This window comes from Nymphaea colorata, chromosome 10, assembly GCF_008831285.2.
Source record: "Nymphaea colorata isolate Beijing-Zhang1983 chromosome 10, ASM883128v2, whole genome shotgun sequence".
Classification (NCBI taxonomy): Eukaryota; Viridiplantae; Streptophyta; class Magnoliopsida; order Nymphaeales; family Nymphaeaceae; genus Nymphaea; species Nymphaea colorata.
The window spans coordinates 22,881,721-22,909,082 of record NC_045147.1 but is presented as its reverse complement, the minus strand read 5'-3'; the positions used below and the strand labels follow the sequence as shown (position 1 = coordinate 22,909,082).

Sequence of the window (27,362 nt, the reverse complement as noted above, 5' to 3'; positions counted from 1 at the left end):
CCGTAAGCGAAATTTGCATGACACATGCTATATACAAATAAGCAACTTGGACCTTTTGATCCCCTTATGTTATATACAGTTCTTCCGTGAGGTAGGTTTCGAGTTTCATTATATTATGTTTTAAGTTTCAGAGAAAAATGTCACAAATAAGACTATAATAAATGTGGAATTGAATCAACTTGCGAATGCTGGTTGCAGGCTACCTGATGAGGACCTTGGCTTTACAGTCGTGGACAGCGTTGCTTCTGCATTAGGGCCCTCTGTCACGCTTTCAAAGGGTACTTCAAAGGTAACTGACTGGTATAAGCAAACCTCATCCTCTTTGCAGAAGTAAACCTGCAAGCTTATAAGTGTCTGATTCATCACCATGGTACAATAATAGCTTTAATCAATCAGAAACTTGTTTAATTCAATGAGCCCTTGAACACTTGTCAGGAAAAAGAAATAGATACTCAACCACATAGTCCTCAATCAGAGGAGATGAACAAAGAGAAAATACACGGTGAGTGTCCGGAGCCAAGATCTCCAGATGCAAGAAGATATTTCACTTCTCACGTAATGAAATGCAGTAAGTCATCAAAAAGTACTTTTTTCAAAGCCATGGGTTACAAACTGAATTTTGAAAGCCAAAACATTTGGTATCATGGCATAAGGTTTCAGGCACACTGTCGGAGCGGGGAACACCACTTTCCCGTGCACCGTCAGTAAGGGCATATTATTTCACATATTCTTGACAAAAAGACCAGCAAAATGTGTCGGTGGCAACCCTAATGGGAGTTCAAGGTCATGCGACTTTGGTAGAAAACTAGATCCTGACTTGCCCCAGCCAACATACATGCATTCATATGCATGTATAGTGTGTGCCTAAAGAATAAGTTCAACATACGGTATGTGTGTATGAAGAACAAGTTTAACCAGCCCCGGTTTTTTCACCCCCTCTTTTCTCTCTGGCTTAATTTTTCTCTCCGTTTTTCCCGTCTACACAACGATACTCCCCCACCCTAGGGTTGGTAGATCCTCAAGAACATATATATGTATATATATGTATGTGTGTGTGTGACTGTGTGTGTGTGTGTGAAATGTCTGTGTGTTCGTGTGTGTATGTCTCAAGCCATTCCAAGATTTTCCCAAGGAAAAGGAACTTCTGCCCACAAGCTTTTAACGTCGCAAGAGATTCCCAACAACAGCAAATTTATTCCATTTGATTGATTTCGCTAACAAGCTACTGTATCCCACCTGTATGCTGCTAGGCCTTCTAAGGGGTGATCCGAAAGCAAAGATCAGTTCATAGATGTCAAAGTCATGTAATCGTGTGAAAATTGAAAATACTAACTATACGAAGTGCTTACGATGGAAGTAGGGCAAAAGTGCATGTTTGGTATTGCTACCAGAAATTTCCCTAGAAAAACACACCTTGCAGATTACCCTTGCTTTAGCTGGTGAAACCAACGCTCTCTTGAAGGATAGTGACGCATATCCTTCTTGGCTGAGAAATCCTTCCAGCGGTTCTACCACTAAGGCATCTTCAGGCTCCACATCCACTTCAAACTTACTGCGTGCTTCCTTCAATCAGCAAGAACGAGACCAACTTATACATGAAAGCAATAGTCAAGTTATCATGCTTGGCAAAAATAAAATGGAATGCCGTGTCTATGGGCCAACCTATTCTGGACCAAAAATATAAAATAAACATGGCGCGTAATGTCTATGTTCAGATTTTTCTATAATGCCCTGCTTAGAAAAGTTCTCAGGAGCTCCTATATGTACTGGTCCACAGGGTTAAGACTTACAAACATGTAATGCAAAATTTTAGACAGCAAACTGCTTTTATGTCTCAGAAATTTTTAGAATTATCTCTTCTTTGCATGATCCGTGAATATAGGTCAAAAACGGACAGGAAAAAAATATAATCAATCCATAGGAGAAGTCCTTTCGGTATCAAACCTTCGAGAAATGATAACCTTGTGGGACTGATATCTTCAATTTAAGGTTGCCTTCCTTGGAAGAGATGCTTTGCACTGCAATTGTACGTGTGTCAACTGATGACCGTCTCCTTAAGCGCTTCAACGATGTCGGTTTGGATGACGGTGGCTGGACACCCTTCAGCTCTAACGTCTGAAGAATGGGTTCTTTTCCATTCAAATCAAGACATCTGATGAGACTGTTATTTGTATCCGCAACAAGAAACTTCCCTGCAAAAATTCATAAATCTCTGGTTAAAATTTAGAATAATAAGAATTTTTGGAGTGGGTAGTTGCTTTCTACAATTAGATCCTCCATGCAAGCACACAAAAAGGAAAAATGCCTATAGTAAAACAAAACCTGGAAATATAGAGATAGGCAAACAAGTTCAGCTCAGGAAAATAACATCGTCATAATACATTCTAAGTTAATCGCTAGACCATTTAAATTGAATTTTCATTATGAATCCCATGCAACTGGGTCTCTATACGTGATAATCCTGTGACAAGTAGTTAGTTCATGCCTCTTTCAAGGTAAAAATATATGATACCTAGAAAGGAAATGTAAAACTATTAAACATGCACCTGACAAGGATGATTTAAAGTATTGTAAAATGAGCAGTCACCTGGGACGAATGTGAACCTCATCTATTTCAAGGTGAAAGTGTAAACAGACTTTATTATCTTTTCTTCTAATTATGGTACAATATGTGGAAGTTGCAAAACTAGTCTTGCTAGCATGGTTGCCTCCAGGAGATGGATGATCATGGATCATTTTGGAAAAGAAACTGCAAGTTTTCACAGAATTCATTCAAACATCAAATTTAACATTAACACGAATCATACAAAATACATGTCTGCTCATATTTTAACTGGAATAATTGATTGCGAACATTTATCTCTTTCAGGGCTAAGGTTCATATAAACTATTCTATTTTTTTCTTTTTTCCAATTTTTCCTTTTAGGTAATGAAGACAAAACATATGGAAATCGAAACTTTAAAACAACACAATAAACATCATTAGCTTCACGGTTGAGAAAACTGCTGATTCTCTAAAGGTAGTTTTTTATGTAGAATAGCTAAAGCCTCAAGCTCTCAACTCAACCTAAATCTAGAGTCTATAACGATTAAATTAGCATAAGCACCTGTTCCCACTTCAACAATCCCGGATGGCTCTGAAAGCTGCAAAACAAATTCACATTGTTCAGACAATTAAGCAGAACAAATAAAGGTGGCATAGATATCCAATTGTTACATTCGCTAAAATGCTTCTAATATGTGCTCAAATTTAGTGCAGATACCAGTGAGGAACCAGATAATTCTTCTAGGGAGGACCATTCATGTTCTCTGAAAAGTGTGTGCATATTTATGCATGGATGTTTTTATTTGGGGGTGGGGAGCAAGGAGGGGACATGGGGCTCTTCTTAAAAGTTCTGAACACAGATTATTTTTTCTCAATCCAGCAGGATCCAGGTTCCATCGCTCGCACCTACCCGCTGTAAAACTAACTGTGACTAGTGGAATGTGTTCTTTTTCCCTTTAATTTTGAAAATTGATGCCAATTATGTCTATTTGTTAGTAATAACGGTGCACAATTAGGTCAATACCACATAGTCAGACCTGAGATGTTCCTTGCCAAGCAAGCTCTCTTCAAAATCAAGGGTCAGTTTCCATTTTCGAAAAGCAGTTGAACAGTTGCTCTACGTAACAGCTCCATATTCCATGCCCATCTATATCAGTAAAACCATATCTAAGGAATACCATGTCAATTGGACAAATATGTTTTGCAAAATATGAAGCAAATTAATCATCAGCATTATAATTTCTGTGTACATAAGCTTCATTTATCAAGCATGAATAGGAGAATTCTGTCTAGACTCTAAACGGGAAGCCACATTGAATCAATAGAATGAGATTATGACACAAGTCCTAGGTAAGAATGTACAGTTGGATTTTCAAAAATGATAGGTTGCTGCTGAGTGTCCATGTTCCACGCATATTTTAATGTGAATTGAGAAATATACTGAAAGATAAGATTTGTAAAGACTTTATTAAACTTACAAACATGGACAGACATCACATCTCATATTGTTTATCCATATGACAAACTGTGAAGTACCTAAAAATAAATATTGACAAGGACACAACATCTCTTGGTATTCTGAGTACCCTCATAATATTGTTCAAAATTATTATGAAGTACAATGATCAAAAGGACAATCTAAACTAATAGCTGAGAAAATTCAAAATCTGTGTGATAACTGATAACATGCAGAGCAGTACTATAACTGTGAGCAATGTCATCCTGAAAGAAAAAACTTTTGTCTAATATACAACTTCCATTGAAGGTTCCACACAATATGTTCGTACTATTTCTCAAGCAGATAACTTTTATGTTACTTTTATGTTACTTTTAAGTAAATGTCTGTTTTATTGACGCATTCAAATATATAATAGATTTGAACACGTAAAAAGCAGCTCCTAACCTGTGCAGAACGGCCAGGTCCATCCTTGAAGCCTGCATTACCTGTCCCTACCAGTGTGACAACTTGTCTCTTGAAAGGGTCCAACCTTTTTATCTGCCAAATATAACAAAAAAAAATATACTAATAGTGACTTAAATAGAAAAACTAACATCAACTTCAATATGCACCAATAAATTAATGCAAGACCAAATAATGGGATCAGGCAAGAGCCTTTTAGATGTAAAATGACCAATAAAAGTGTTGCCATATGTTCATTTGCTTCATAACTTTTTTTTTTTTTTTACTTCTAAATGCCTTCAATAAATTGCTTGAACAAATTAAGAAAAGCATTGCATTCCTTTCAACTAAATTAGATGATCAAACACGAATATTAAAAAAAAATCATTCACCATTATTTCAAGATATAATCCTATACCTTGTGATTGTAAGAATCTGCAATATAAATTAGACCATCCTGTCCACAGGAAATGCCTAGGGGATGCTGGAGAAGTGCTTCCGAACCTATACCATCTTGGTCTCCAAACTAGAAAGTAGAAAAGATGAAAATTTATACTCCATCAAGAAGAAATGCTGTGTTGGATAATGGATGATAACTGAAATGCATGCAAAGAGTAGTGGTGCATCATAAATATTTTGTTGTTATCATCCATCAACTAACATGATGCAAAAAGTGGATCAAGTAAAACAAGCTTAAACTAAACGTGAGCTACCTTAAAGAGGTTTTCAGGAAAAAATGGATCACCACCAGCAAGCAGCTTTGACCCTCCAGTTCTCAACTCTAACGCTCTGATGGAACTGCTTTCACTATCAGCAATATATATTTCCTGCAAGTCTACTCAAAAGCTCACTTTGTCACATAGGACACTGCTTTGACTCAGGACAACAGGAAAATGAAGACTAAAAGGTTACCGCGAGACAATGTTAGTCCAGAAGGCTGGGAAAATGACGTGCTCAGTGGACTATTTAGCGAGCGAGCAAGAGAGCGAGTTGCACGAACAAGAGAGTGAGTGAGTGAGTGAGAGAGAGAGAGATGTATTCAGACATTAACCAAACTAAATTGGAAGAACAAACTACCAAACATAAGCAAGGAATATAACAAGAGATTAGAACAGGCAAATACAAAGAAATAGAATACAGAAATGAGAGAGCTGATACAAACATTGTGGTATGAAGTAGACTGAATCATATTTTGTGCTTCAACAGACATGTTTGAAGACAAAATTTCAGATGAGTTAAATTAATAGAAAATAAAAATATTACCTTAGAAAACTACCCTTTGAATATCACATAGACTAGCAAACGTTTCGATTTACTCTCCACATGATTCAATCAATCAAATAAACTTCCTTTTTGCAGCCGAAATTGCAGGTGTTATCCTACTGCATTGTGTATATTAACTATTAATTATTTCAAGGACATGACCACACTAGCATGCTCAGCCAGCCTGTTCTGCTATATACATTTTGATTAATTTTTTTGGCTCACATTAATGAAAGTTCTAATTTATTTTAAAGTGCCTTTGTGCCCTTATGATGCCTTTGTTCTGAGTAGTATCTTCTTAAACGACGGTAGCTTGATCAAAGTGCAAATGCATAGATCTTGACAAGGTTTAAAGCAACATGTTATTTTCATGAGCTTTAAATTCCTTTGACAACTCAAGTTGCATTCCCTTTGGTTACTTAAGATGCTAAACGTGTTTGTAATGCCATTTCATATTGGGGCAAGTACAGAGGTACAGCACGACCGAAAATGTGGGATTTTTGGTCAAAGGGGTCCGGCTGGGTATATACACAAAATTGCACACATGCACATATAAAGGTTACAAACTGTGAAACAAATGAAAAATATGAGAAAAGGGGTACTTCTGGGTAGATACACAAACAAAGAGTAAAAAACCCAACCATTTATGCAGCAATCCACTTGAAAGATTCTTCTACTAGAGCTATAGAGCTAGTGTCTTTCCCTACTTCCTATGTTGATACCCAGCACGAAAATGACCCTTTGATTAATGGGTTTGTTGTCGACAGAGTGGCTCCAGTGACAGCTAGGCTTATCAGCTAGTAAAGAAAAGAAGTTGTTACCATAAATAAGGGCTGTTTGGCATTTGATCCTGGTTCAGACAACACAACCCACGCCTAAGATCTGAAAACTTCGTTCTTTCACCATGTTTGAATTTAAAATAAAAGAACCAACATTGTAAAAGACATATTGTAACGTGTATCAGTCAAACCGACCTATTCGGTGTATCGTAATGTATTGTGCATGTATCATAAAATGATTTTTTAATTTATAATAAAATAATAAAAAACAGAAAAAAAATAAATAAAATCATGAAAAATCATGAAAATTTTCATTTTATATAAAAAGTCATCACATATGTAATGAACATTCATGATTCATCATTCATAAGCCATAATATGTTAACAACATATTAATAAAATAAAACTAATATCTGCATAAAATAAATAGAAACTTAAGGGTAAACTTTAGAAAACAACAGAAGTGTACATAAAGCTTGAAATTAAGAGATTGTATACTTCTAAAAAAAGAAACACAAAAGCCTTCTTTTTTCCAGGCATGAATGAGTTTTCCACAAACAAATTTCCCTTAAAACCGGCTATTTCTCCCTCAAATCGATAACTTATTTGGAAATTTCTCTTCAAAATCAGCAAAAACTCTCCCTCCCAGAGCTCGTAGAAGTATTAGAAATAGAAGGGAAGAAGTGGTTGTAAAAAAGAAATTGATCAAAAGGGGTGCTATGCCCCTTGTTTGAAAATTACACCACGTCAGACATACAATACACATGAAAAATGTGTATCATAGGCATATCATATAAGTTTTGCCGACCAATATGATCACGTCATAAACTGAAAAGGACTATGCAAACAAATTTTGGGCACAAAAATTTGTCATATCCATGATAACTTTATTTAAAGGCACTCTACATAATAATGCAACTCAATAAAAGCATCTTGAAATTATGCAGAGTTACCAACCTGGAACCATTCAGATTTCGCTCAAAACCATCACCACTAAAAGATTTAGTAACACCATCTCGTGTATCATGCACCCAAATTTGATGCTGCCCAGCCATAGCTATGTAAAGCAGTTCAGTGCTTGGCTCAAAACAAACATCCCAGGGGGAGTTAAGCACCTGCTTAAAGGAAGGTTTTTGAAATCAATTTCAGCTAATAATATATAAAAACGACCCTCACAAAGATCAATCAAATTAATGACCATGGCATGAATGGACAATGAATATATTGGATTCAGAGCTCCTTTGATTTTGATAAGCACCACTGCAAGGTCATGATGCAAATCACAAGACAAAAAAGAACTTCAAGCTCCACAGTCTTGCCTGATTGCTTCCCCTTCCACCACCCTTGTAATCAGAACCTTTGGTACCATTTCCAGCAAGTGTCCTTACTGTCTCGTTAACAAAATCAATTTCCCTAAAGAAAAAATAACCTGATAAGCAAAGGAGACGAGACCTACCATAGACTTTAAAAAATCTAACCGATTTGAAGAGCTAAATGGAAACATGAAATGGTATCACAAATTAGCAACATGGAAACAAAAGGTTAATTAGGTACGGATACATAAAAACAAGACTATTACAGGATAAAAGTCAACATTTAATCAACCTGTGAAGAAGTATATCGAGATATATAAGAACAGAGCGTAATCACAATCCAACTGATTTGAAGAGCCATATGGCAACATGAAATGGTAACAAAAATTAGCAACATTGAAATGAAAGGTTAATTAGGGATGGATATATGAAAGCAAGACACTTATGGGAATACAAGTCAACATTTATTGAACTTGTGAACAAGTATATCGGATATGTCAAGATAGAGTGTGCAGGGAAGTTATGGCACATCCATGAAAAAAAAAAAGGTAATTTAAAAAATCTCAAGTAATGTGGTGAGAGAAGCAGATTCCCTTTCAACAATAAAGAATCATTTCCCAGACCAAGCATGAATAGTTAGACAAAGCAGTGCATTTTTTAAATAAACAAAAACTTCAATCTGCACACATGCATGCCATGTTTACGATAATATGATATGCAAAATATTTTCGAATTCATGATGAAGTTCCTTCTGATTACTTAAAGGAAGGATATCCGTAGCTACCAGGTTTTCATGTTCATCAAAATGAGTATACAAGGAACTAAAATTATTGACAGTGCTTCTGAGTTCTGGCCACAGAAGAAGGAAAATCAGTGTATGTCAAGTTAGCCAATAAGATGGAGTGGTTTCTCAACAACCCATCATCAGCATTCTGACCATTTGAGGACAAGGGAAAGTAGAATCTTTCAATTATCCATAGTGGAAATATGTCTAGTTAGTAGACTACGGTGGCAATAGCATTCAATCTTAAGGCTCTACAACATTAGAAACTAAGCTCTATTTGCCCCAAAGAAAATTAAATATCTCTATTTTCAACTGATGATAGATGAACAGAAGTGGAAAATAAGGAAGTACCTTAAAGCATGATTTTCAGTATCTGCAACATACAACAAATTTTTCTTTGGGTTATAAGCTAGCCCCTGCAAATAGAGCAACACTTAAAAGACAAATGTTTAGGCAAAAGAGTATACATGCAAAGCTTGAAGTAAGAAACCACTGACACGAAATATAGACACACAAAAATTAAGAAATCAGGCTTTCCAAATATCAAGAACAAAAGTGTCATACTATTGTTGAAATATGACAGACAAGTAAATGAATCTTCATGTATTAATCATCAATTACTTGAGGGCGATTGAAGGTGGCACTAACAAACGTCCCATCACTCAGGCCTTCAACTCCTATCCCAACTTGAAGAACAAAATTCCCATTTAAATCTGTCACTACCTAGCCACCACAAAGTTGATAACAAATGATTATTGCATGTGACTGGAAAAAGGCAATCTATGCACATCATTGTTGAAATAGATATCATTAGATCAAGCATCGAAAAGAAAAACTACATACCACACGATTATGGTTACTGTCTGAAATGAAAAGTCTATTATTCAAGACGTCCACTGCCAATTTTCCAGGAAATTTTAGTGGTGATAAAAGCAATTGTGGACTACGCTCCCTTTCTAATGCCAATGGAATTGGGCGTTCATCTAATGCCTTCTTTTCACCATAAAATAAAAGGGCTGCCTCCACCAAACTATTAAGATCCTGAAAGGCAACCAATTAAATGCATAAAGTACTATCTTGATGCATATTAGAAGCATTAGCATGAAAACATTCAGTGAAAAAGGATGCAGAGACTAGTCATGTGTGGATATGATATAGCTAGGAAAACCACATCATTGACTGTAAAGATATTTCAACATGAAGTTCATAAACCATCTCACAAGGATACCCCATTTTGCTTCCTGTTATGCATTCCTTTTTGAAATTTAATTGGAAACATAATCAAAATCGTTTTCTTCCAATTGGATAAACATAAAACCTGTTCGCTTTAGGAGAAACCTTCGCAGTTTGGTAACTAAGCTTTTTGCATTAAGTTATTCACAAGAAAACTATTCATTTATGTAAGTACACATATATCTTTCAGGTTTATATATGTGCCTATATTTAATATGATAATTCTGTATATAGGACTTTTTGTAGTTTTTACTTTTGTATTTCTTTTATTTCTCTACTCCTTCGTAAAAGTTGTTGGAGTCCCCAACGGCTACAATTCTAGCCATTGAGTCCTCCAACAGCTCTACACTGTATTATTTAAACCCCTTGTAACATATTCTTAAAGGAGGCTGTCTTACAGCCCTTGTTCTTTATTTAATAAAGTTTATCTTCAGCCATATGATTCCTTGTTGGGCTTTGATGCCTGTTTGAGCTGATTGTTGTATGGTACAGTGCTGTGATGCACTGTATGGGCCTTAGTGCCATTATTACGAATTGGTTGTTGTTGTTTTGACTTGTTCATTGTGCCTTAGAGCACAAATATCTGTAAGGATCTTCTTGAGAAATATAGACTTGTATCTATACTTGAATATTAGATGTGGTCCTTGAAGGATTCTTCAAGATCTTGATATTTCCAACACATCTATGTGACAACATCTCCTTAAAGTAGCCTCAAGTTGGATAAGGTTTATAGTTTGGATGACTCTTTTCAAGTGAATAGCAAAATTTTGAAATTCTCAAAACATGACAATCACGTACCTATCTGCACAAGTTCAAATAAATCCACTAACTTACGTTGCAATATTTTAGAAATTATGAATGTGTGTACAATATGCTTTCACAAGTCATCATACAATTTATTTGGAAACTGGAACTCATGACATTCTGATTCATAATATTTAAGGACAAAATCAATATGGCTAATTCCAACCAAAAAACGTTACCAGATAAAGTAGACATCTTTTATAAATAAATAATAAAACATGACCAAAATAAAATTTTCATACCTTTCGATGACCTTCACCAGAAATCTGTGCCAAAATCTTGCCACTAGGCCCAACCAAAACAAATGTTGGCCAGGAACTTATTCCTAATTCTCTCCATAAATACATATCACCATCATTTACTACCTAAAAAAGTAGTGTTGATGTGATTAAGCACAAAAAGGAATAAGTCCACTACTATGAATAGAATGTCATAGCCATTTTTTGATAGAAGCAAAAATTAAACTATAGGAACAAAACCATCTGGGTAATTTTTCAAGTAGTTGCCTTCGTTCATGGTGAGATATGTTGCACTTGCATCTATGAAATTAGCACTTAAGAAGCATTGTATTATAATTAAGGAATTTGGCCACTAGAGCTTGTTTTGCAAATGAAAAGACAGATTGGAACTCCTTTTGCAAAGTAAAGAGTCTAGGAGGGTGTTTGGATGACACCCCAAAAATTAGGCTTTAGAATGAAACCAGGTTTTTGGATTGTTTTCGTGCCATCAAAACTGGGTTTAAGCCTTTAAGGAACCTCAGTTTTTACAAAACCTGGTTTTGTAAAAGAGAGTAAAAAACCTAACTCCCTCAAGCTATTCATAAAAGACCATGCTTTAGGTGTGTATCTCAAACAAATAAACCAAGTTTATTCTCATAAACTGGGTTAAATAAGGGTGTCATCCAAATGCTCTCTATGTGTTTGGGCTTGGGAAATGCAGCACATGAAGGAACCCTTGATGTGACCATCAAAAACTGAGGTTGTCTTTTCTATCCTACTATTCTTTGCACCGATTTACATTTTCTTATTTTGCAGAAAATTCATCAAAGAGCAGCGCTCACTTAGCAAATAGCAACACATGCTGATCTCAGTAACTCATAGATGTACTGAAGGATCTAAAGTTCGATCTTATGTGAATCTTTGAGGTATTTATGTCATCATTATGTGACATGAACCCACAGCTTACGGAAAATGTAGACTTACTAGAAAAAGGAAGTTTTACCTAATACCTGTCCTTTGCAGAACAAGAAACATGCGTGAGTGAATAATTAATAATGAAAAATAAGAATTGATCTTCAGACTTACTGGATGCATGATCTCATAACGAAGCACTGCATTTCGGATGGCTTCAAGGTCCTTCTCATTATCAAATTTTGCAGAATGAACTCCAATAACGACAAACTGCAAAAGACAACTTATAAATTTTACGAAGTGATGTAGCACTGTATGAAACTGAACATCTAAAATATTAATGAAAAAATTATGCTTAAAATGAAAATTCATTTAGGGAGAGTTTGATTGTTCTGAAGAACATGCATAAAGATACAAAAGAAATGCAATTTGTGCTGCACAGAGAATTCAAAAAGCCATGCTCATTATGTACGAAAGGTGAGTACAACGTCAGGCCACGATGTGTACTTGTGCAATGATGGAAAAGGTAAAGAGCATAAATTTTTCTGCCTTACCCATGCATAAAATGCAGTAAATAAAAAAATAGAGATTTGATTTTGTGAATCAGTTTCTGGGCATAAATTACCTTTTGCAAAATTTCTCTTCAATAAGCGCAATTACAGAATTTCCTATATGCATGTGCCTGTATGTTTTTCAACATGAATTTTTGTGCTGCAATTGCCTTTTATCCTAATCATCCCTCTGTGAATTTCTCTAACAGACAAGGCAACAGATATCAACCAGTGCATGTTACAACTTTTGTTGTTACATGTCTGCATTTACATAAAATTCCATATTATATCCTACAATGCAGTGGGAGAGCCCCGAAAAAGTTCAGGGGGGCACATTTGTACTTTTTTGCACCTTTTACAAGGAGGGGGCTAATGGTTTTTCAACAAAATTTAACAGTATGAAGGTTTTCTCAAAAAAAAAAAAAAAAAAATCAAATTTTAAAGATCCTGGCCACCATTTGGCACTAGCCTTACCTAAAAGCAGTAAAAGGTAAAATTATTGCAACCTACAATCTAAACAATATGCATGATTGGTGTACAGCACTGGTGACGCATTATTGGATTTTATTAGCACGTTCTGTTGGAACCTTTTGTATCCGGATATGCTTCAGATTTTCTTCAGACATACAGAAAGTATTTTGATAATGAATCAAAATATAAGATTCATATGCTTTAGGATGTTCTCTTATGTAGAATCTGTTATTTTTGTCAAAATTGGTATTTAGTTTTTCTTGTTTACTTTGTGGGCGTCAAACTATTGCTCTGCATATTTAGTTTTGCCTACTTTGATACTTTGTGACTTTACTTATTTTCCCTTTAATTTATTCATCAATTGAGTTCTCTTTCGAGTCTATTTGTCTCCCCTTTCAACTCGGTCTATTACACAATTTAAAATCGATAATCCTAGTCGATATGTCAATAAATCCAGCAGAAACTACAATAAAGTAATGTAACAACCGACATATGAAAGACAGATGATGATGACAATGATGATGAAGAAGAAACACCAATTGAGTGAGAGCATAGCCAAGCCAGCTGTCATGGTTGCTCAGGACAAGTATCCCTAGGAGACAAAGCTCGCCTAGTTCACCCACAAATACTGTCCTCATCCCTCATAGAAACAATTAGCAGTTAGCACTCAAGCATGTAAAAGCTTAAGAAAGCAAGGACCATGAACTTAATTGCTACTTTGGCTACTAAAGGCATCTAGCAACTACTGTATATGATAAATTACTAAAAGAAAAAGCAAAGAACAAACAATATGAGATGAGATTGCAACTACCGGTTTGTCCTTGTATTTCTTCTCCAGAAAGTCCAAATCAGGTAAGATATGCATACAATTTATGCAGCAATACGTCCAAAAATCCAGCAAAACTACCTTCCCCTGTAGGTCCTGCAAACATAAGGCATTATATTGAGCAATATTTCTGCATCATGGTGCTTAAAGCAATGTCAACTTCTTAGAAGGATAAAAGTTCACCTAAGTTACATGGGTTTGGGTATGGGTAGAAAATGTGGATACAGGGATATGGAAGGGTACACATATGCATTTGTGCAAATACCACAAAAAATTCAAAATGAATGCAACATTTAAATAAACATGTAATATAAATAAAAACAGTACATGTCAATTGCCAATAACTGTCAAAATCTAAGTTAAAAACAAGTTAAATCAAGTAAAAGTATTTTAGATTAATTTTGATCCACAAAGTACCCAAGTATGTCCAAGTACCCCCTTTGCGGGGGGACCATACTGAAGTACCCTTATAACTTAACGTTCAGCAAGCAGGATTGTTGATAATAAAATTTTGTGTGTCTCCAGCAAAAATACAAAAATTTAGAGCCAATTTTGCACAACTCCAATCAACATTTACTCGGGGTACCCTCTAGGCCATAATAATCATCAATTAGACATAGTGACAGTGTGCATGTACTGATGTACACAAGCATTATAATATGTGTAAGTATGTATGCAGACAACCAAACAGACACATGCATGTGCATGCACACAGACACAGAATATGTTTGCAGAAAATAACTCAAGGCCTTTCATTAAGCACATTCAGCCAGTTTCCTGTCATCCCTGAGTGCAAGTTCCAGAGTAGTAACTGTTTAATCAGATGCAAAGAAAAGAGAAAATACAGAAGAATATCCATGAATGATTTGTACAAAGCAAACCCTTGTTATTAATAAAGAAAAAAAATACCTTCGAAAATTTAAGTGGAGGGGAATTCAGCCAATCGAGCTTAGAGGGGAACTCCGGCACACTGTTACCTCTGTGGGGATGGTAAACACCAATGTTAAGACACAATTTGCTCAAAAACAGCTTCATAACAAAATGAAATTTGACAACTACCTGACTTCTAAATCAGATATATATTTGATAAGTTGTTTTGTCCTAGGCTCAGACTCACCTGTCAAGAGATGCAACAGTTAGAGGATGAGTAACAGAAGCAGCTAAAAAACGAATTAAAATCCACAAAATTTGGAAGGGCTGTATAAAACTTTTTCTCCTTTTTCATCAAGGGTTGTCATTATGGATCTAGATTTGGTAAAAAGTAGGTTTCAAGTAGTAATCAGATTCAGATCCTGTAGTAGTTTTTTCCAAATAAAAGTCGGCCAAAGTTATACTAAGTTACTAACATATTCACATAATTTTAGATTTCAAGATAGTCAAACTTGAATCAATTATAACTTCCAAGTTAATAATATACAGCCACAAGAGGTTATATCGTGGTGATCCAATTTCTTCTGATGTCATTAACTGCAACGAATGAATGGATACAAACAATCAACCTGGGTAAGGGTCTCTCAAATACAGAAAACTTACACCTTACAACAAAACTAGGTAGAGAGATCCAGCACAATTATTTATGGATCCAATAGCTGGACCAAAAGACATTCTTTAAAAGGTATCAGCTGATGGCTGGAAATCCAGATAGCTTAAATTATATCCTACTTTTTTTCACCACCAGATAGATTTTGATTGCCTTAGACTCTCGCAAGTTGCAACCATTCCCCAACTTCTTACATGAACGAAGCCAATAAATACCCTTTGAGGCTTCAACATATTTATTTATGTATAGTATTTCATCTCGTTGTCCAGTGTATTTAGTATATATGTGAATTGGTATTTGTATCTTAAGCAACTTTTCCAAGTTTTTACTGGATATTTTTCCTAAATTATCTACAAAACATATTATATCTTCTCAAAGTGCAATTAGCCCATCATTAAGCATTTGAAACCATGTAACTAACAAGAGAGAAATTAACAAAGAATATCTGATATTTCATCTATCTATGACAAAAATCAGAACTTTTATTCTTCCTTGTATGAGACCAAGTCCATAAGAAACAGGGCATACCATCACTTTGTGTCAGGAAGGGATCGCTGGAACCAAATAACAAATTCAAAATACTTTTAGGAGATGCATACTGCATTGCCTGCACAGAAACCATCAGTTGTCCTGCATCTCAAGTATGAAAAAAATTGTACAAAACAAAAGTATGGATCTAAACAGAGAAACATTATTAGAGCCTAACATGCACATGTTAGTCATATGATCTGATCTTGCAAAGATCAGTATATTACTGTTAGCCTGTGGCTAACAAGAGAGATTAACTCACACACTCCACGCTGTGAAAGGCCTGCTTCCACCTTAAAAAACAGGTATTTCATTGATGATTAAGGTTAATTCCCTTAAGACTATATATACTCAGTTTCAAGTAATACGGGGTGGGTTATTATGACTAACCATCCACCCGATCCACAACCTAGCAGACATACTACTAACAGAGCGACTCTGCTGCTGCTGACCTGAAGACACCAACCGTGACTAAACATAACTCAGACCATTTGGTTTAGATGCCCAAATTACTAATCATAAATAGAACAATACCTTCCAACGTGACACAGCAAATAAAAGACAAGACACAGCAACAGCCAAGCTTCCATATCTCAAAATTTGTCTTCTAGAACCCTGAAACCTGTCACCACATCATCCTTTGAAACTCAAGGAAAGAACTCTTGATATCATGGTGAGAATACAAGTGCTTGAGGCAATCAAAGATGTGAAATGAAACATAATAAGAGAGAGAGAGAGAGAGGAATGTCAATAAGATGGAATATTCATGCTATAATAGAATTCATGTGCATGAAACAATTCGGATGGCCTTGTCAGACAAAAGTTAATTCAGAACCCATAAAGAACAGCTCATACATGACATTCTTCAGCTCCAGGAAAGCATATATAAAGTAATGAACAAGCATGGAAGTATCATATAATTGCTCGGTGAGGAAAAATGAATGCAGCAAGACATACTCGGAATTTTACATGGTAAGAAGCATGGTGATCAGCATTATTATTATACAAAAGAAAAAACACTTGTTTAACAGAAGCATCCTGTGACTCAAGTCCCCAGTTGAAATATATATATATATATATATATATATATATATGAGATCCAAGAAACTTACACCCCATTTGAAAGGATTTCCGCATCAACAGCATCATCCTCGATTGAGCCATTGACTTTTCCCACATGATTGTCTATCATGGGACTAGCACCTAATGAATTCCAATTCTTCTTGTCTGCAACAAGGTTACTTTATCAGAACTTGAGCCAATCACATAGGTACTCACCCTTCATGTGTGTAATTTTTAGCAAGGTGCATATGGGAGAAACCTTGAATGACCAATCATGACAAATCAAACTTTCAATGAGAGATTTCCATTATGAATATAAAGTGTTTACACTGTTTCTTCAATAGAATCAGAACAATTAAGACACTTGCTGGAAACTGTGGCTTAACAACAACATACAGAAACATCTACTCATTACTTCCTCAGGCTAACATACTTAACCCGATAAACTATTGCCAAGAATGTCTTCCAGTAGAACTTTTCCTATCTCTTCTCTAATAAGCAATGGTCCAGCCTCCCCCAAAATATCCTTCGGCAGTGTGGTTGACAATGCAATGCATCTGCAATCTAGGTCAAGTTAGTTATCACTGCCACATGAAGGGAATAGATAGCAGCATGGAACCAGACCTTACAACTACAACGTGAAAGGAATAAGAAGTAAACAGTAAAAATGTTTATAGAGAAAATCGATCTCAATGCATCGCTCAGCAGGAAAGGAATCAGAATACTGTGCATTTTCTGTTCAATCATATGCCAGTGTTATGCACAAAAAATAATTAATATGCAAGACCAAGGAAAAGGAGGAAAGGGTCTGCATGCATAAAGAATAAAGTTTGTGAGATGCAAATATTACCTAATCAAACATCAGACCAAGATATTACTTAGTGGATTTCATTTATCTACTTAGTTTAACAGTGGAACAAGCAAAACTGTTTTTTCCATGTGAATTTTTTCTGGATATTAATCTATATCCCAGGTGCTTGCCAAATAGGCTTCTACACCCAACTCGGCTTGGATGCAGGTGCAATGCAGTCTGGCATGGGTGCCGTGCTTACTGTTTAATGTCACAAACGTGTGCACACATATACAAATTATTTTTCTTAACTACCATACATGTGACTTACATTCTCAATTTCACAGTTTGATTGCTAATTTCCAACATGTGATAAGCTCTCCACAAGGGCTAAAAGATGGTGGTCCATAAATTTACCAACAAGATCATGGCTCTTCATTAGATTTCAATGTTTCAACAATATAGTTCCTAGGTTTTGAAACACAATAAAGATGCCTGTGAAAAATCTGTCAAGAAATAGCATTCCTAGTATTCTCTCTAGTTTGCAGATATTCATGTCTCAGAATTTGCAAGATGAGCTTCCCTAAAAAATCTTTGTGGCTAAAAGATAATGAAGTATGCAACTTGGCATCTTTGTAAGTGTATTACAAACATATTATAGTAGCCAGTATCAAAGTTTTACATATATACATGGTTCCTGCCCCAAATACTCTTTTTCAGCTAATGATATATTTATATATGTTCTATGTAGCATACACGTGACAACACGCTATGTGCCAGACATTTTGTATACACTGAACACTGGAAGATACACATAGAAAGACATAGTATATAGAAATGTGAACAACCAGATTTAAATTTCAAGTGACAAACTAAAAAATTGGGTTTGAATACTGTGAGACATTCATGCAAGTCCTTGAAAATGAATGTCTTATAGAAATAAATAAGCAACTGTGATTAACATCCAATAGCCAACTACAGTTTACACCTTCAAAAAGCTACAAACCAGGACCATTTATAATATGGCACATGGGTATATAAGCCGCTTAATATTTCTAAAAATCTTTCATGTAGAGCTATGTTCAAGTCCTTGCACACATTTGGGGTATTACAGTCCACCATATTTAAGGAACGTGTTGATCTCAAGTCCAGGGTGTTGAACTTCGTTTCAGTACCAATGGTAAGGAACTGACCCGAAACCAACTTGTGTGCTCAATGCTCAGTATTATGGGTCCCAATCCAGCCACCTACCTGGCTTCAATTAACATCTTGAAAATGGTAGAGCCCAGGACAAGTGGTGGTATTGCACACGAGTATACAAACCTTTGAAGATTTTACAAAATCTACAATATAGGAATATTGGCAATTCCTTCTGCGTATTTGGAGTGTTAAAAAGGAAGATCAAGGCTCAAGAAAATTGACCAACAGTCAGCAAATAAAACCATATTTCATGTGCAGCAAGGTCTCCAATAAAAGTCAAAGTAAATTTAAAAGGTTAAGGATATGCAGTACTTGCCTCATGTTTGCAGCTTTTGCAGCTTGAACTCCAGCAAGTGCATCTTCAATAACAATGCACTGATGAATGGCCTTAAAGATCAGAAATTGTACAGTAGAATCTCACTCAACAGTAAAAGCAAAGATACATTTATAATGCTAAACAATGCTTCTCAATAATGTTCGCCATCCTTTTCTGTTTCAAATAGAAACAAAGGCAGTGCTTGGGGAATATACTTCTTAAGGCTAGTCATCCACAATGTTTTTCAATTCAATCAAAGTCAACCTTCACTTATCATTCAAGCAAACTGTCCTGAAATTTTGACTTAGCTTCCTCTTTTATATTATCTGCAAGCGAGATCTCTAAGAATTTAAACTACCTGCATAGTTGTGTAGGTTCCACTTCTGCAGTCAGATGTCATACATATTTATCACACAGTTTCGGATTCACTATAATTTTTCAACATCTATGTATTGCAAAATTGAGGCCCTGAGTGCTGTTACTTGATGACCAAGTCTGTCCAAATTGATCGTCAGATCGTGAACCTGAATCAGGTCACATGTGAAATATCCTGAAAGCTAATGAAAATAAACTGTTCATTCATGTTCGTATTTGTTACAAAATGCTTTGCTATTAAAATTACTTCCAATAACTTCAAAATAAAAAATTTTATCGCAATTACGAACAATAAGTTCTCCACTTAATGATCAAGCAAAACTGAAATATAAGTTCAATAACAACCTTTTGCATTGTAAATGAAAAATCTGATACCATACCTCCTCAGGAGGAACCTCCAGAAGTCTTGATGCAGCTAAAAATATGTCTGGCGCAGGTTTTAAATTCTTAAATGCATCTGCTGACACAATAGCATCAAATCTGACACATAATGAAGAAGAAGTCAATGAAAAAAACAAGCAAATGTCGCTGAACAGGAACCATAATGCATCATAGAAAGCCCAAGCAATTTTACAGCTGCTAAACTCTCAGACTTTTTGGAACTGGTAACCACCATCTGTTGAAGATGTCACTTTTCAGTGGCTTGTAATGCTCATTTACTCCCTCATCAAGGAAATGTGTGTAAGAAAGGACCAATTCAATTGTGATTCCCTAGTTGAATGAGAATTTTCTTATTTCTGTTCCATTACCGAGTTGAAATTTAAGTCTTTGTGCGGTAAGCTGTTTAGCTGATCTCTTGAGGAGGATGCTTGCTTATATTCAGCCACAATAAGCTAAATACTAAAATCAATCTTGGAAGTAGAACGTAAATTAAGTTTCTGTGGAGTAATGAAAACTGAAAACCTTAAAATTCTGAAACTTAGAATAATAGAAGAGGAGTGTCAGAGTAAACTGGAAGACCTTATTGTCAGTTGCTAATCCTAACATATCAAGTTGAATGAGAAGCTATAAGGAAAAAAGAAGCTTGTATTGACCACCAAAAATAATGAGAAAACCAAGACTGGGCACAGCCTGAATCATCTAAATAGTTTAAGCCAAGAATGATTATTAACCCAAATTCCAAGCATGGTCTACAAAGTTTTCATGTCAAACAAGTCCACTCCCTGAACTACATAGTGACACTTTAATTGCATCCAGTTCCTTGAAGACTTAAGTGATCCTGAGTGACAGAATACTTGATCAAGAATTATACAGGTTAAAAGATAGGCAAGTTCAATTTTCATCATCACCTATCTCACTACAAGGAGAACATTTTCCAGAATTTCACTTTTGGATTTGAGCTGTCAGCATCAACATCAACCTTTTTCAACTTCAATAAATTGCAAAACAGTTTCTTCGAGAGAAAAAATAACAAAGAAACAAGCAAACAAAGAAATTGACATATCAGGGAATCAGAAGATGAATGAAATCACTGAATCCAGTCTGCATGCATGAAATGCAAATCTTACATAGATGGTGATAAGCCTGCAGCAGCTAAATTTGCATCAACCTTGATGCGATCAGCACTAGATGCAACAGCAACTTTAAGGCCATTTCTTTTACACTGGCAAGGGCCAAATTAGTATCAGAAGGAAAAGTGAAATTAGTGGAACAATAACACTAATGGGGAACCAAAATCAGATAAAAGTACCTGCATGATGAGTTCAGGGGCACCAGGGAATCCAATGCCAGAGTTGGGCTTTGCATACTGCAAAATAAGAAATAACCTCTAAATTTTAAGGTAACTACACCAATGAGTTGTTTAGGGATGCCACTATATATTTCACAAGTGTTGCTCACAGACCGACATCATTTACCTTGTCAAGGTATATCTCAAAGAAGCGGCTTTTTGCAGCCTGAGGATCGAAGTTCTTCATCCCTTTGGAAGAAGCCACACCACCCAAGAAGTTTGCCTCACCTGGTTTACATAATTGATCATTTCCCCAAATCTTGAAGAGGACCAAGATGATAAGTAGGCAATTTCAAATACATGAAAGTAGTTATGGCATGAGAATAAAGTACCAACCAAATATTGCATTTGGTTCATGAGGCCCACAGTAGTTTTTACAATATAAACTTAGTTTTCACTTTTCATTACTGGTAAACATTAGTTTCTCATACATCCGTTAACAAATTTATGGAACTATATATTATTTCTTCCTTTTGTCGATGGAAGCAAGGCTCTGTTATAATGTGATTTTTGCACCAGGGCCCAAATATTTGCATGTAGTTCTATTCACATCAATGTTCCTAGATTGTCATCGTTTGAAACCAGCATTATTGCCATTTGCCATTACTAATCACTAATTTGCATAAAACAATAGAAGAATGTGTTTTCAATGACTATCTTAAAGGAAACAAAAATAGCAAATACTAGAGAAAAATCTAATATTTGTTTCAGCTTCGTTCTCATGCCAATTGGGATAAGTTCTTCTAACATTGGCATCTAAAAGGGCTTGATAATTCCAATAAATCATGAAACCACAGATATGCTTAAACATTGTATTTGTACAAGTTGTTGTCATAATTTAAAATTGTAAAAGTACAAATATTAGAACATCTTATGAAAAAGAAATCTTCTTCATCATGCTGATCTCCGTAGTAAATGTCAATGGTCCAACTCACAAACCAAATAGCCCAGAAAATCAATGACTTAAATTGTCGCTACTGCGATTATGCAACAAATTGTCAATAAATCATCTGCAAGAGTGAGGAAAACTGCAGGACAGTAGAGATGCCTATTCCACAAACATCACCAAGATCCAGTCCACATGTGATTAACTGGTCATGCCAAATCACCTTGGGAACCTTCCAAACAAGATTTGGAAAATAAATAACCATGTGACCATTTAGGAATAGAAGAAGAAAAAAGAAGATTAGATATGTGACAAATGGTGCCAAAGCATGACCAAGCAGCCAAACCTCCCCCTATACCAAAAGTTCTTTCCAATTGTGTAGGCCTACCAGGGTAAAAATGGAAGTCGATTTCATAATTGTGGACATGAGACCAGCAAAAATAACCACGCCTTACACCCAAGTGATGAAATCACTGTTCTACCTTTGCTATCTGATTCCTATGAACTTAGAAACTTAAAGAAACAAACATGGCTACCCTGTGCTTATCTCGCTTTGTGCTCTCAGCAAAAATTGAAAATAAAAAACTACCGATGATCTCATAAACGCAAAACATGATATAGGAGACGGCAGTCTTTAGGAGTATATAGTGGCTCCTCACACGAAATTTAGCACGATCAAAGTTCTGCAAATTTATACTAGTTAGCACGTAATGAAAGAAAATATAAACTACCGGCTGCTGCCATCGCATGGATTTATGGCATACCAATTGCGTTAACCTATCTCTGATCCATGAAAGCACGTGATGCTAGCAATAGCTGTACCATTTTGGCAGCCCGTGCCAAAAGAACAAAAATAATAATTCACAACCAGATCATCCGCAAGAAATAATTTCCAATTGCACGTAAGTTTTATATTTAAATGTTAACGAAGCTTCTTAGGCTAAGTTTGCAAATTGGTTACCGGTTCCCATGAAGGGCACGAAATCTTCGGTGGTCACTTCCACTCCCATCTCCGCAAACAAGTCCACGGCGGCCTGCCTCGAGGGCTCTTCACTGTTGCATAGGACGCCATCCATGTCGAATAAAACCGCTGAAACTTTATCCGACCGTTCAACTGTCGAAATAACGTCGTCCCGTTCTTCCCTCAGGCACGAAATCGTAGTGCTAAGGCCACGGGGAACGAGACGGAGTTGAAGAAGCGTTAGGGGTCTCTTGTGGAACAAGAGACAGCAAGATCGGCCCAGATGGTGAGAACTCCTGATAGGAAAGGCCTGCAGACTACCCTTGAGGAAGGAGCCAGAAGTTGCAGGAACCAACCGTAACTCCATTTTTCTGTAACAATTTCCGGCACCGACGACCGCTTGCAAGGCCAGTACAAAAGGGCAAAAGCAAATAACCAGAAATAACGACCAGAAGAAAAGATTTATTATTTGAATGCTAAAGCTTCAAAAAGAATAAATTTGGTGATTCCCGCTCTACCATTGTGACAGCGGATCCCCACCGTTAGGTATTCAAAGAGTCGGCTATAAACTGGTTACCTTTCTGCCACGTCCTCTCCTTTCAACCAATCAAAAATGAACATTATCCATACAACTTCAGACATAGGTGCTTGTGCTCCGGATTGCCCTCGATTCGTGTAATGGACCCCACTGAACCTGAATGCAGTACCGTTAAAATGGTCTTCGTCTCACGATCCCCAGCTCACGCCAATAAAAATGTTTATAAGGGCAACAAGCTAAAGGAACATATTCTTGTCAGCCACGCCCTGAGCAGGACGACATCCGCACAGCTTGGCCATGGCTCGGGGAGCACCCTAGAGTAACAGGTCCAGGTTTGATCGAGTAGCCAGCGACCAAGTCCCTGATACTGGAGGCTGGAGCCAGCCGTAAACATTGATTCCACTCAGCAGTCTCCATCCGAGCTTCATGAGGAAGAAGGCATCTGGAGCAGGGAGGGGTGGACGAGAACAATCACGCCATCGGAACATGAGAGGGAGAGTGGGGGAAGAACTCCTCCAGCCGGCCTCGATGGCGCCAAAGTTCCCAACCTTCCTACAGAGTACTTGATAGCCGATGCCTCATCCGGAAACCCTTTTTCTCGACTCCAGTATGTTTCGCACTCCCGCAAGCGAGCCAAGACACCAGGAAAACTTTCTGAGTTATTACTTCTGAGGAACAACCATTTTCTCTCCCCTAGACACAAGAACCGAACAGAAAAAGGCTGATTATTCTGTGGAGGACGGCAGTCGTGCGAAAAGAAGCGAATCCAGAGAGGGACGACGTGGGAGAGGCTGTTGGCGAGCTTTTGGATGGTGTACAGCTCCACTAACTCGAAGCGGACTTCGCGATAGAAGTCGTAAATCGAGAGCGCTCCTCTGTCTGGTATTGAATTATGTACTTTCCGGCGAGGCATCTGCTTGCCGGCTTGCCCGTAGAGGATACGGCTGCCACCTTGCATTACTCTCTGGAAATGATATCGTTGCAACATTGTCCGTCGTCTTCCTTCCGTGGACCACCGAGTTTCAGACAGCCAGTTACCACTTATCAGGAAGATATTGATAGCCATCTGCTTCCCAAGCCGTTCATATCTTCCCCGACTTTTTACCTTTCTTGGCTTCCAAGTAGGAGGAAGGACGGAAAGAACTTACAAACGATGAAGGACGAAAACCATAGTCAAGCTGTTGTTATGCTTCCTGTGTTTGGGCACTGCGGCAGCACGCTTGGGCGTGTACGCCTACTTGGTGCCTTCAAGAAAATAACAACGAATTCAGGTACACCTGTAAAGGATAAAAGGATAAATACATGAGAAAAGGCTGTTTGAATGCAACAAAAGATTCGCGCTAAGATGCGAAGTGCAAGCATCGTGATGTAGACCAATTTGGTCGACTAATCTTTTCGATATCCTTCTCCTCTTTCGATGACGAAATAACAAATAAGGACGTAAAACTTAGCATTTACATGTACAAAATAGCAAAAACAACAGATCAACAACGAGGACATTTTCTCACGAATGCCCTGATCACCGACGGGGAACGACTGGAGAGAGAGTGTGCGCGCGCGTATTGGAAACAATAACGCTTGAACGAAGACCAAGCTTATTGATTTCGATTGAAAATGGAGAGATGGTTAAGTTTGCGACAATACTCACACTGACTCGTTCTTGAATTAACTCCTTGCCCGATTGAGTTGACCATGCAGCAGACTATGTGCAATTGACGACTAAAGAACCAGAAAAAGGATATAAATGTTCGCCTCATTCATTCATCGCCTCGAACCACAAAAGCAAGCCTCTCTTCTTGAACTTCAGGATCCTGACTAGAGTTCGTAATCGTGCATCCATCCAAACAACTGACTGATTTTCTTGATATATGAATCATCATATCAATGGCGCAATAAAGGAGAGACCAAAAAGATTGGCCCTAGTACATTGACGGACATTCATTGTTTTGTCCAAGTCAGAGGTCCGATCGTTTCGGAGGATAACGGTCAAACTACGAGAATCAAGAAAGATAATAAGCAACTAGCAGATATATTTTCTGGCGAGCTTTCTGCAAGAAGCACCGAAACAGAAGGTACGCTTCGACTGATTTTCCTCCGATCAACGGAGTAGAGTTTCACGTAGATCAGCCAGATGATGAATTCAGAGTTCGGAATCAACACTTGACGGGTTAAGCTTCTTTAGAACACGAAGATCTAAGCGAAAGTCACGATCTAAAAACATATTTCAAGAATACGAAGATCGGATGTTTTTCTTAAGATAACGAGCAATCGAATAAACAACAACGTACGCAGGGAAAGCTAAAGTCGCACTTCTTCCGGAAGCTTTTCCGTCGGAATCAGACAAACGCCGAATTTTTCTTCCAGTGAGATCGGACTTGGCCAGACACGAACTCCTTACCGGCCGTCGCTCCACCTTCGCATTCGAGAGGCCTTCGGAATGGCCGAGTTTTTTAAGATGGGTGGGAAATTTCCCTTCCTTTTATAGCTTCTTGGAGGTCGTAATAGTTTGACGAAATTACCCCTTACGAATGTCGCAAAATGACGCTACCCTTATTTAACTTGTCCGCTCATCCAAGCTTTTAATCTATAGGTCCGAACAAAGTGTGCCTCCAGCTCGGAACAAAAGATGATACGGGATACGGGACATGGGCCAAACGGCCTATCCAATATATGCTGTATTCAATTTGAATTGATTAAAACTCGGATCCAATAAACGAAATTTCGTTTCCACTAAAATTTTGAAGGAAGACATATTCCCATAGTTAACATTTAATTTCCAATTATTCTTGCGTTAGATTTAATATTTAACTTGGTGAATAAGAAAATAACTTATTTAAATCCAAGTCAAATCAGGCGGTTGGTGCATTGAAATCCGAAACAAAAAGAAGAATATTTGGAGACCTATATTCAAATGCAAAGAGTATGAAATCTATATATAAAACCAAATCATTCAAATGCCCATATACATATTTGCTTGCATTAGAAATAGAAAAATCGCTGACATGCAACTTGGAAACAAAATCTAATGCCAGCACCTTCAATTATTAAAAGCTTACGTAGTTTATAGACAGATAATGAGAGGGATAATTCTAGGTTAATTGAAGATAATAGGGAAATCAGGCTGGGCCACCAGATAAGGCTTCAGTTATCTCGAGTCCGACTACGAAATAACTTGGCTCTTCATGTGGTTTTAGATAAAAATGTTGCTTTGATTTCTTCCCTAACCACAGAACCATATCTCAAGAGCTGGTTATAAAACTTCGTTTTTATAAAATGTGGTGTTCACAGCACAACCATTTTTTAATGGTGTAAGTCATTCAAACACAACCAAATAAGTCTCTTATGCAATTGACATAAACTGCCACCCTGCCAACTATTTGATCTCAATCTTTCCTTAGACGTTATGTGGCGATAGTAACATATTGTTTTTGTCCATCAATTTATCCAAACAATTGGACCAAATTCATATCACATTTGTTTCAGTATATCATAAATATGTCTTATTCTTTTGGGTAGATTCATGAGAAAATAACAATGTGTTACTACTGCCAAAAAGCCTCTTAGGTAACGTTTTCTATGTAAAATCAGAATTCTACAATGAGCATTCCAAAATTTTGATCCTGAAAATACAAAAAATGGGAATGGGTTTCCATAATTCCAAAGGTGTCGATTACATCAAAATTGAAGCTGTTGAAATCAAAGCACTGGCTTTGAAATTTTGAGAAAGCTGTGGGTTATTGTTATAATATTTTATGAGGGATTAACAGATACATTCGAGCTTTTGAAATTTATGTCCAGCTCTACAGGACATTTCCGAGCAAGCAAACGTTCCCTTAAT

General features: G+C 36.8%; 1 protein-coding gene across 2 annotated transcripts; it reads right to left on the bottom strand.

Annotated features, from left to right (window-relative positions):
* Positions 1-32: 32 nt before the first annotated feature.
* On the bottom strand, positions 33-25,939 carry LOC116262059 (protein SUPPRESSOR OF QUENCHING 1, chloroplastic). Of its 2 annotated transcripts, none has more exons than XM_031641080.2 (29): positions 25,813-25,939; positions 22,987-24,801; positions 21,267-21,367; positions 21,101-21,157; positions 20,919-21,013; positions 19,791-19,890; positions 19,036-19,094; positions 17,168-17,286; positions 16,780-16,894; positions 16,202-16,289; positions 15,668-15,746; positions 14,659-14,716; positions 14,509-14,578; positions 13,585-13,695; positions 11,926-12,021; positions 10,864-10,986; positions 9,428-9,625; positions 9,206-9,307; positions 8,936-9,000; positions 7,807-7,900; positions 7,445-7,602; positions 5,358-5,407; positions 5,159-5,280; positions 4,864-4,971; positions 4,449-4,541; positions 3,108-3,144; positions 1,945-2,192; positions 1,414-1,563; positions 33-336 (listed from the first exon to the last, which is right to left on the bottom strand). In XM_031641080.2, the coding sequence occupies exons 2-29, from the start codon at positions 23,351-23,353 to the stop codon at positions 175-177; spliced, it is 3,225 nt and encodes a 1,074-aa protein (XP_031496940.1). In that variant the 5' UTR covers positions 23,354-24,801; positions 25,813-25,939; the 3' UTR covers positions 33-174. The 2 variants fall into 2 exon arrangements, with proteins under 2 accessions (XP_031496940.1, XP_031496939.1); XM_031641079.2 differs by lacking the exon at positions 25,813-25,939 and adding an exon at positions 25,173-25,313.
* Positions 25,940-27,362: the final 1,423 nt, after the last annotated feature.

Bases quoted from the DNA above. Each gene is read 5' to 3' on its own strand.
- LOC116262059 (XM_031641080.2), bottom strand. From the start codon at position 23,353: ATGGAGTTACGGTTGGTTCCTGCAACTTCTGGCTCCTTCCTCAAGGGT. The intron at 21,368-22,986 runs GTAACCAATTTG...TATGTAAACCAG, and splicing joins CGTGCCCTTCATGGGAACCG to GTGAGGCAAACTTCTTGGGT. The intron at 10,987-11,925 runs GTAAGTCTGAAG...CTACTTTTTTAG, and splicing joins GTTATGAGATCATGCATCCA to GTAGTAAATGATGGTGATAT.